Source organism: Arvicanthis niloticus, chromosome 12 (genome assembly GCF_011762505.2).
Source record: "Arvicanthis niloticus isolate mArvNil1 chromosome 12, mArvNil1.pat.X, whole genome shotgun sequence".
Taxonomy (NCBI): domain Eukaryota; kingdom Metazoa; phylum Chordata; class Mammalia; order Rodentia; family Muridae; genus Arvicanthis; species Arvicanthis niloticus.
In genome coordinates this window covers 73,838,322-73,849,753 of record NC_047669.1, presented here as the reverse complement: position 1 = coordinate 73,849,753, position 11,432 = coordinate 73,838,322, and the positions used below count along the sequence as shown (strand labels likewise).

General features: G+C 41.0%; 1 protein-coding gene across 1 annotated transcript in view; it reads left to right on the top strand.

The window, feature by feature from the left end:
* Rcan1 (regulator of calcineurin 1) overlaps positions 1-11,432 on the top strand; it is an 81,514-nt gene continuing 70,082 nt past the window's right edge. Inside the window, exon 1 of the mRNA XM_034515477.2 lies at positions 1-331. Coding sequence (XP_034371368.1) covers positions 86-331 — 246 coding nt within the window. The 5' untranslated portion in view covers positions 1-85. The remainder of the gene's footprint in view (positions 332-11,432) is intronic.

Sequence of the window (11,432 nt, the reverse complement as noted above, 5' to 3'; positions counted from 1 at the left end):
TGAGCTGCGGTGACCCCGAGAGGGTGAAGCGAGAGCCGGCGGCCGCGGCGCCGAGCCGAGCCGAGCGAGGGAGCGCGCGCCGGGCATGGAGGACGGCGTGGCCGGGTCGCGGCTCGGAGAGGTGGCGGAGGCGGTCGAGGCGCGGGCGCCCCGCAGGGTGACTCTGAGGCCCTTCGCGCCCTTCTCCGCGGCTGCCGAGGGGGACGAGGGCGGCGGCGGCGACTGGAGCTTCATCGACTGCGAGATGGAGGAGGTGGATCTGCAGGACCTGCCGAGCGCCACCATCGCCTGCCACCTGGACCCGCGCGTGTTCGTGGATGGCCTGTGCCGGGTGAGGACCGGGCCGCCGTCGGGGGGCGGGGGGTTGGGAAGGCGGACACTTGTTGCGGGGCGCGGCTGGGGCGGGGGACGGGCCGCAGCCCTGCTCCAGGGGTCGCTGGTTCTGGAGGCGGGCTTCCTTTTGCACCGCCTACGTAGTCCAGATCGTGTTCTACAGGATCACTGAAGATTTGAAATCAATTCCTCTTATCCACTGCCATGGTTGGTTACTCATACCTGCCCCATATCTTTCCCAGGGTGTCAAATTTGTGTGGATTTGGGTGAGGAAGGAACAACTCCCAATACCGAGTGTCCCTGATGGTGGCATGTCACCCCTTTAAGGAACTAAATATCTTAAAGGCTTAGGAAAGGCTTTTCCCCCAAACTGGCCAATCAACCACAAGATAATGAGCAACCAGGATCCTCACCCAAACACTGGCTTTTCTTCCAATAGTGCAGATTGAGAATGCAGAGCGTAGTCTATTTATGAACGGTGAGTCACGTCTGTTTCTCCTTCCAATGAATGAGGTGCACCCCTCCTCTATCTAGTAAATGCAGGGCAGGGGCTAAACCCCCAGCGTTAAGGAACAGCTCCCCTAGCCACTTCAGGTGATAACTCATCCAGCACTTGCCCTAAAGGCAAAAATGCAATTTTATTTTCTGCTGTATCTTCAGATCCCAGAACAGCATCACAATAAATAAATAAATTAATAAATGTTGACATGAGTGGCTGACCAAGTGGGCAGAGCCTTAAACAATGCTGTTCCCAGATACCAGGCACCCAGGCAAGTGCAGTCTCACTTTGAATTGATCTTGCTTCAGGCAAAAAGAGAGAGCCCGAGATCTCTAAAAGAGGTTTGAAGTGCTGGCCAGAGCCCCGCCTGCAGAGAGAGACAGAAAGCCCCTGAGCTGTGACAATTGTTGCTCTACACAGGATGTCCTGAAGTGTGCACGGCCAATTGTAAATCCTCTCTGAAAGTAAATGGCCGTATAAATTATAAATAACCAAGACACAGCGGTGTCTCTCTTGGCCACAGCCCTCAGCTACACTTCATTGACATGTGGACTCAGTGCCAGGGGCTGGAAGCTTTGCTGACATGTTTGATTGAGGGAAACAGAAAAGATAAATATCAGCTGTAGCAGAAGGCGGCGACGGTGCTCTAGGGAGGAGGTGTGCGGGTGGGGGGGGGGGATAGGGTCTGAGGGAAGGAGGAGTTGGCTGCTGTGCATCCAGCGAGCAGCGATGGCACTCTCTGGAATGATAAGGCGGTGATTGCTGATGACCGGTGCTGGTTTCCAAAAGTGGTTTCAGACTCAGAGGAGGAAGTGGTGAGCTTGCCAGGCTTGTCACTTTCATGAGCTTGGATTCCAAGAGGGTGTGGAGATGGGCAGGCCTTTGGGAAGAAGCACATGAAGGAGGTGCTCTTGAGCACAGCCACCCCTCTCTCTGACATCCCTCTGATACTAAAATCTACACATGGCCAAGTTTCCTATGTAAAACAGTAGGTGCTTGCATATAGCATATGCATAATCTAGCATATACATAATCTAGCAGATGCATAATACAGTGTATGCATAACATAGTATATGCATAATATAGCATTTATAATATAGTGTATGCATAACATAGTATATGCATAATATAGTGTATGCATAATATAGCATATACATAATCTAGCAGATGCATAATATAGTGTATGCATAACATAGTATATGCATAATATAGTGTATGCATAATATAGCATATACATAATCTAGCAGATGCATAATATAGTGTATGCATAACATAGTATATGCATAATATAGTGTATGCATAATATAGCATATACATAATCTAGCAGATGCATAATATAGTGTATGCATAACATAGTATATGCATAATATAGTGTATGCATAATATAGCATATACATAATCTAGCAGATGCATAATATAGTGTATGCATAACATAGTATATGCATAATATAGTGTATGCATAATATAGCATATACATAATCTAGCAGATGCATAATATAGTGTATGCATAACATAGTATATGCATAATATAGTGTATGCATAACATAGTATATGCATAATATAGCAGATGCATAATATAGCATTTATAATATAGTGTATGCATAATATAGCAGATGCATAATATAGCAGATGCATAATATAGCAGATGCATAATATAGTGTCTGCATAACATAGTATATGCATAATATAGCATTTATAATATAGTGTATGCATAATATAGTGTCTGCATAACATAGTATATGCATAATATAGCATTTATAATATAGTGTATGCATAATATAGCATATACATAATATAGCAGATGCATAATATAGCAGATGCATAATATAGTGTATGCATAACAGTATATGTATAATATAGCATATGCATAATATAGTGTCTGCATAACATAGTATATGCATAATATAGCATTTATAATATAGTGTATGCATAATATAGCATATACATAATATAGCAGATGCATAATATAGCAGATGCATAATATAGTGTATGCATAACATAGTATATGTATAATATAGCATATGCATAATATAGTGTATGCATAACATAGTATATGCATAATATAGCATTTATAATATAGTGTATGCATAATATAGCATATACATAATATAGCAGATGCATAATATAGCAGATGCATAATATAGCAGATGCATAATATAGTGTATGCATAATATAGTGTATGCATAATATAGCATATACATAATATAGCAGATGCATAATCTAGCAGATGCATAATATAGTGTATGCATAACATAGTATATGCATAATATAGCATTTATAATATAGTGTATGCATAATATAGCATATACATAATATAGTGTATGCATAATATAGTGTATGCATAATATAGAATATACATAATATAGTGTATGCATAATATAGTGTATGCATAATATAGCATATACATAATATAGCAGATGCATAATATAGCAGATGCATAATATAGTGTATGCATAACATAGTATATGCATAATATAGCATAAAAATAATATAGTGTCTGCATAATATAGCATATATATAATATAGCATATGCATAATATAGCAGATGCATAATCTAGCAGATGCATAATATAGTGTATGCATAACATAGTATATGCATAATATAGCATTTATAATATAGTGTATGCATAATATAGCATATACATAATATAGTGTATGCATAATATAGTGTATGCATAATATAGCATATACATAATATAGTGTATGCATAATATAGTGTATGCATAATATAGCATATACATAATATAGCAGATGCATAATATAGCAGATGCATAATATAGTGTATGCATAACATAGTATATGCATAATATAGCATAAAAATAATATAGTGTCTGCATAATATAGCATATATATAATATAGCATATGCATAATATAGCAGATGCATAATCTAGCAGATGCATAATATAGTGTATGCATAACATAGTATATGCATAATATAGCATTTATAATATAGTGTATGCATAATATAGCATATACATAATATAGTGTATGCATAATATAGTGTATGCATAATATAGCATATACATAATATAGTGTATGCATAATATAGTGTATGCATAATATAGCATATACATAATATAGCAGATGCATAATATAGCAGATGCATAATATAGTGTATGCATAACATAGTATATGCATAATATAGCATAAAAATAATATAGTGTCTGCATAATATAGCATATGCATAATATAGCAGATGCATAATATAGCAGATGCATAATATAGTGTCTGCATAACATAGTATATGCATAATATAGCATTTATAATATAGTGTATGCATAATATAGCATATACATAATATAGCAGATGCATAATATAGCAGATGCATAATATAGTGTATGCATAACAGTATATGTATAATATAGCATATGCATAATATAGTGTCTGCATAACATAGTATATGCATAATATAGCATTTATAATATAGTGTATGCATAATATAGCATATACATAATATAGCAGATGCATAATATAGTGTATGCATAACATAGTATATGTATAATATAGCATATGCATAATATAGTGTATGCATAACATAGTATATGCATAATATAGCATTTATAATATAGTGTATGCATAATATAGCATATACATAATATAGCAGATGCATAATATAGCAGATGCATAATATAGCATATACATAATATAGTGTATGCATAATATAGTGTATGCATAATATAGCATATACATAATATAGCAGATGCATAATCTAGCAGATGCATAATATAGTGTATGCATAACATAGTATATGCATAATATAGCATTTATAATATAGTGTATGCATAATATAGCATATACATAATATAGTGTATGCATAATATAGTGTATGCATAATATAGCATATACATAATATAGTGTATGCATAATATAGTGTATGCATAATATAGCATATACATAATATAGCAGATGCATAATATAGCAGATGCATAATATAGTGTATGCATAACATAGTATATGCATAATATAGCATAAAAATAATATAGTGTCTGCATAATATAGCATATATATAATATAGCATATGCATAATATAGCAGATGCATAATCTAGCAGATGCATAATATAGTGTATGCATAACATAGTATATGCATAATATAGTGTATGCATAACATAGTATATGCATAATATAGCATTTATAATATAGTGTATGCATAATATAGCATATACATAATATAGTGTATGCATAATATAGTGTATGCATAATATAGCATATACATAATATAGTGTATGCATAATATAGTGTATGCATAATATAGCATATACATAATATAGCAGATGCATAATATAGCAGATGCATAATATAGTGTATGCATAACATAGTATATGCATAATATAGCATAAAAATAATATAGTGTCTGCATAATATAGCATATATATAATATAGCATATGCATAATATAGCAGATGCATAATCTAGCAGATGCATAATATAGTGTATGCATAACATAGTATATGCATAATATAGCATTTATAATATAGTGTATGCATAATATAGCATATACATAATATAGTGTATGCATAATATAGTGTATGCATAATATAGCATATACATAATATAGTGTATGCATAATATAGTGTATGCATAATATAGCATATACATAATATAGCAGATGCATAATATAGCAGATGCATAATATAGTGTATGCATAACATAGTATATGCATAATATAGCATAAAAATAATATAGTGTCTGCATAATATAGCATATATATAATATAGCATATGCATAATATAGCAGATGCATAATATAGCAGATGCATAATATAGTGTATGCATAACATAGTATATGCATAATATAGCATTTATAATATAGTGTATGCATAATATAGCATATACATAATATAGCATATACATAATATAGCAGATGCATAATATAGCAGATGCATAATATAGTGTATGCATAACATAGTATATGCATAATCTAGCAGATGCATAATATAGTGTATGCATAACATAGTATATGCATAATATAGTGTATGCATAATATAGCATAAAAATAATATAGTGTCTGCATAATATAGCATATATATATAATATAGCATATGCATAATATATGCATATCCTCCCATGTGCTTTAAGTCATCTCTAGGCCACTTATGATAGCTGGTAGGTTGTAAAGGTATATAAATAGTTGCTATACTGTTTTCTTAAAATGACAAGAGGGAAAGGTATGTGCCTGTTCTTGTGAATGCAATTTTTCTTTATTTAAAGAGAAAGAGAGAGAAAGAGATTCTAGATTGCCTGAACCTGTGCATGTACAACCAGAGGGCATGAGCGCTGGCAGAAGAGAGAGGTACAGCACGGGATGGATATAAAAGAGAGTCAAGCAGTAGCAACAGGTGGCAGGCTGGTGGCAGCCAGGTTCCTTATGGGTTGCACACTGGTGGCTCAGGATGTCTGACTGTAGAACTAGCTAACTGGGCTGGCCTCAGGAGTTCCACAGGAGGTATCCACCAGACCAGTAGCCATGAACAGCCGCTAGAAGCTGGAGCTCTGAGAGGAAGCATTGTGGCTGGAACCCCTGTGAAGAGCTGCCTCAAGTGCATAGGTCTGAAGATGTGAAGTTTGGTGCTAAAGAGCCTGGCCTTCCCTGGCCCAAGGGAGCCCAAGCCAGATCCACGGGCAGGATCTGCCTTCCAGGGTCTGGAGGAGGCCTCTGGGGACAGTGCGGAAAGTGACGCAGTGAGAAGTCAGTGCAAGGAGCCTAGGGTGGCCCCTGCACAGGCTGGCTGGCTGCTTAAGGAGAGTTTTGTGTCTAGAATCCAGAGGGACAGCGACGCTGAGGTGCAGGTGCCAGGGTGACCTGGGTAAAGGCCAGGAGTTCCTGTGAGTGCTGAAGAGAAGGGTGCTGGGCTGCAGAGGTCTGAAGAGCATCCAGGGGAGGTCCCCAGAGGGCTGAACTCAGATGTTACTCTAACTTTAAAGTTGGGTGGAAAATGTCCTGTAGGGAAGGAAGATGGGTGGGGAGGGGAGGAAGCAGTGAGACAGGCCAGGGAGCTTGTCAGGTTGTTGGAAAGGAGAGTCCTTAGTGCAGAGGTGTGGTACTCAAGGAGACAGATAGAGGGCCTCTGAAGGCTCCTCTTTGTCTCCACCTTGAGGGCTGATGCTTCAGTATGGAGTGTTGTGCACTGGTTCACAGTGATGCAGACACCATTAATACATAGGTCTAAGAGTGCCAGTCCCCAGGGCCAGTATCTCTACAGGAAGACAAACTAACAAAACCACCATTGTGGTAGGTCATTGGTAGGCCTCTCTGCAAGCTGATTGTTTCTCAGCTAGAACCATCCCTCTGAGAGAAAGTGTGACTGGGGTTCAGTCTACCCCATGCATGCAGGTTACCTTTAGATGGTAGATTGAAAATGTGTCTGCTTCAAGTTGACCGCTGCAAAGCTATGGGGGTCCTCAGAGCTGCCGTCCTCCTTTCTAACAGTACTGAAGGGCCACCGGGGGTGCTAACCTGCAGAAAAAGCTCCTTTCCTATGACTCTCCTGATTCTATAACCTTAATCTTAAATGAAAAGAAGAAATGGACCTGAACTAGTCATTTGTTTGGGAATTCCAGAAACTGTTAGAACTACTAACAATCTGATGTGTGAAATTTGCTTTTAGTAAAATATGATAATTAAGTGTCTATATAAAAAATTATTATGTAAAATAATCTTACTAGAGAAATTCACACTGTTACAAGTTAGAGGAAACCTTTGTTAAAATAAGGTTATTTTCTACATGGGTAAATGTTTGCCTGGCACACTCTGTTTTCCTAGCTGCTGCTTCTGTGAACAGTTGTATTTAGAGAGCAGAGCTGTGCTTTGAACCAGTGATTACCCGTGCTTTGGGCTGTTGGCTCTGGTTAGTTGGTTCCCTCTGCTCAGCTGTCACCAAGCTAACCTGCAGTTTCAGAGTTTGGCTTCTACGAGGCAGAGCTCCAAACAGTAGCAGAAACACACACTTTCATTGGTCGTCTCAAACATGGATGCACATTTGATGGATATAGCGTCACCAAAAGTCTGTATCAGAATCGGCTGTCAGGAAATCGTATCCATTTCTACTGAACACACATTTCTTTTTAAAAAGGCTGTGATTCATGGTAGCCTTTTCTGTCATTTTCTTTTAATAACATGTGCTCTGATCTGCATAAAAGGGTCTTAAGCAAGAGTTCTGACTTCTCTACGTATGTGACCCTCCCCAAAAAGGGAGATTTCGATGGTACCTATAACCTTGGAATCTGTTTTAAAAACTCTGTGTGTGTATGTGTGTGTGTGTGTGTGTGTGTGGAGAGAGAGAGAGAGAGAGAGAGAGAGAGAGAGAATATGATAATATGCATGTGACATGTGACAGAACCTTTGGGAGCCTGTCCTCCCACCATGTATTTGAGGCAGAATCTCTCACATCCCTGAGGCTTTGCAGACTTCCAGTCAGTTGGCCGGAAAGCCTCCGTGTGCTTCCTTTCTCCTCCCCCCCCACCCCCCGTAGCCGTGGGGTGTGATGTGAGTAGCAGTGGGGTATGATGTGAGCGGGTGCATCTGGTTTCTTAACACAGGTTCTGGGGCTCATAAGGCTTGTAGCTAGCAGTTACCTACTGAGCTACCTCACCACCCCTCCCCCAGCCTCTGGAATCCCAGGAGAGGGTTTGAGAAATTCCCTTGTCCTCTCCACTCTAAACTAATTCCATTCTCCAAACTACTCCAAACTAATTCCATTCTCAGGGTGGGAGCTGGGAATGGCCTGTGGGTGGTTCTCTTCACTGAGAAGCACCACCTCCTGCTTAGCTGGAAGGGGTTTGGGTCTCAGCTCCTGCTTGTGATGTCAGTGCGAAGGGAGGATTGTCTTTTGCCTGATAACTGGGGAACATAGTGAGTTGTGGGTTGTGGTCCAGCCTGAGTGAAACCCCGTGGGGAGTAAAGGTAGTGGGAGAGAGAAAGAGGCATTGAGGGATTTAAAGAGAACGCTGAGTAACTGGTCCCACGCCTCAGCAGATATCCAGCCTGCCTGCGCCTTGCTTTCTTCTAGCCTGTAATGGAGGTCAGGTTCCGGACCTGAGGCTCCCTTTCCTTACCAGTGACTTTGAAGCCTGAGCAGGATAGTTGCTGTCAGCGGGAGGCCTGTGTGTTTAGGAAGTGGTGTTTAATTTAGGAAGCCCCACTTTACTCTAAAGATGGGCCACCATCCTTCCTCTTACCCTTATATTCCGTCCCCAAGGGCAGACCATGGACTTGTATGCAAGTCGACATTCAATGGCAAGTTGATGGTTGAAATGTTGGGGGCTCTGGAGTAGCAGCCAGTGTCCACTCCAAGATGGAACATCCCTGGCCACGATTCTGCCTGTTTTTGTCCAAGTCAGTCCATGTAGCATGCTGGGAACATGGACTGACTGGAGAGGAAGACTTGGGAGTCCTGGTGGTTTCTGGCCCTTCTCACGCTTCAGCCTATTGTGGGACAAAGCCGTGTTCTCTCAGACTCAATCTTGGTCAAGTTTTCCATGCCGTGGTTTGACCTCAGGTGTGGTGAGTTCAGCTTAATTGGAATGCCACATTAGGTGCAAGGTTTGGCTGAGAGTTTACCCACGCTTTCCTTGATTTTAGAATTTCTGACCCTTTACAAAGTGAGATGCTTTTTTTTTATTGGTGTTGTTGTTGTTGTTTTGTTTTGAGACAGGGTTTCTCTGTGTAGCCCTGGCTGTCCTGGAACTCACTCTGTAGACCTGGCTGACCTCGAACTCAGAAATCCGCCTACCTCTGCCTCCCAAGTGCTGGGATTAAAGGCGTGTGCCACCACCGCCTGGCATGTGAGATGCTTTTTATAGCCACACTTTGTTTTCCTTCCTTAATTTTTTAGTCTCCCTACCACCCCATTCCCTACAAGTCAGTCCACCACACAGCTTAATCGTAGCACTCTTCATAGCTAAAGCCACAACTACAGACTCTTCAAGCCTCAGGACAGTTACATAAGGTGACAGAAAAATAGGCTTCGTGATAGAGCAAGACAGGGGAAGCTGTTGTCTCCTGTGTTTATAGCTCAGGCCGTGCCCTTCTTTTAAAACCTGTGAAAACACAATCTACTCCCGAGTACAAGTCAGTGAGGGGCTGGTTTGCTTAGCTCTGTGAATGCTTTGCTCCCGTGCAGTGGTGGTGGTGGTGTTGTGTGTGTGTGTGTGTGTGTGTGTGTGTGTGTAATAGACCCTTGGATTATTTGTGTGCCGTGCAGTCATTAGGATCTATTTTCAGAACTGTGGGGAGTTCTAGCCCTTTGAAATCCAATTCTGTTGTGCGAGGCAATTTTTCCCTTTTTAAACACTAATGACTATCAGAACCTGCAGATGCGGAGGTACCAAGAAGGAAGCCATGTTCTGGAAGCAATAGCTGGTTTCCCCATAGCAATAGATAGTAAAAATGCTTCCTCTGTATCTGTGTTAGTCAGGATTCTGTTCAAGGAGCAGAACTGTCCCCAAGACTAGATGTCTCGGCAACCCCAATCTGATGCTGGGGTACTGGGAGGTCCTAGAGAGATGCCGATTGGTTTTCAGTCCACATTGGAATCCCAAAGAAGTGGACTCTAACACCCATGGAAGAATGGGTCGGGATAGGTGAGCCTGTCCGTGAGAGTGGCAGCAAGCAGGCAAGAAGCACACGCTTCCTTCTCCTGTGTCCTTTTAAGAGGGAGACCACCAGAAGGTATGGCCTAGATCGCCCAGTTTTAGTTAATTCCAGATGTAGTGATGCTGACATCCAAGGGTGTCCATCAGTGTATCTTTTTGGGGAAACCAAATATATCACAATATAAGATCAGGAGACCATCAGATCTGGGAGCATCAGGGTGTAAAGGCACGGCTTCCTGTTGTCTAAGTCAGTCTCTAGAAATCCTGGCATGGCCTGTCCACAAGGAGGCAGTGTAGCCTAGCAGTTAAGAGCACATTCACCCACCCGTGTCTTACTTTTCTTGCCTGTGAAATGGGGATACTAATAGTAGTTATGGAAGAAAAAAAAATCATGGGTGACTTGGATCTGGCAAAAGGACATGTAAGTTACTGTTTCCGTTTTCAAGTACTGTGTAACAAGGTTACCTAACACTTCAGTGAACTAACAGGACACGGTTCTGGGATCCAGGAGAGGCTGGGCTTAGCACAAAGCTGCAGTCCCCAGTCATTTATGGTCTCACAAGAAGACTGGCAGAGGGCATTTCTTCTGACTGTTACCGGGAACCTGAGCCCTTTAATGCTGAAGACTGGAGGTGTCTTTTGTTCCTTGCCTCTTGGGCCCCTCCACAGGGCTGCTCACAGCATGGCTGCTGGCTTCCCTCGGAGCAGGAGAGAAGCCACCATTCCTCCCTAACTGAGCCTCTGCGTGAGAGCCGTACTGTGCTGTTCTTCCAGGAGTGAGGCACAAGGACAGCTTCGGTTTAGGATTGGCCCTCTATCTCCCTAATCTTAATTTCTGACCCTTAAATAAAGGTGACTTCATACGGATACCATTATACAAGGCACTAGTGTTGGGAGATGGGTCAGGACCAGAGGCAGGCCACCTTGCAGCACCACAGTGAGACCTTTGCCATCCTGTTTGTTTACTTTTAGACAGACCACAGGAAGAACACAGTGGCCTTGAACTCGA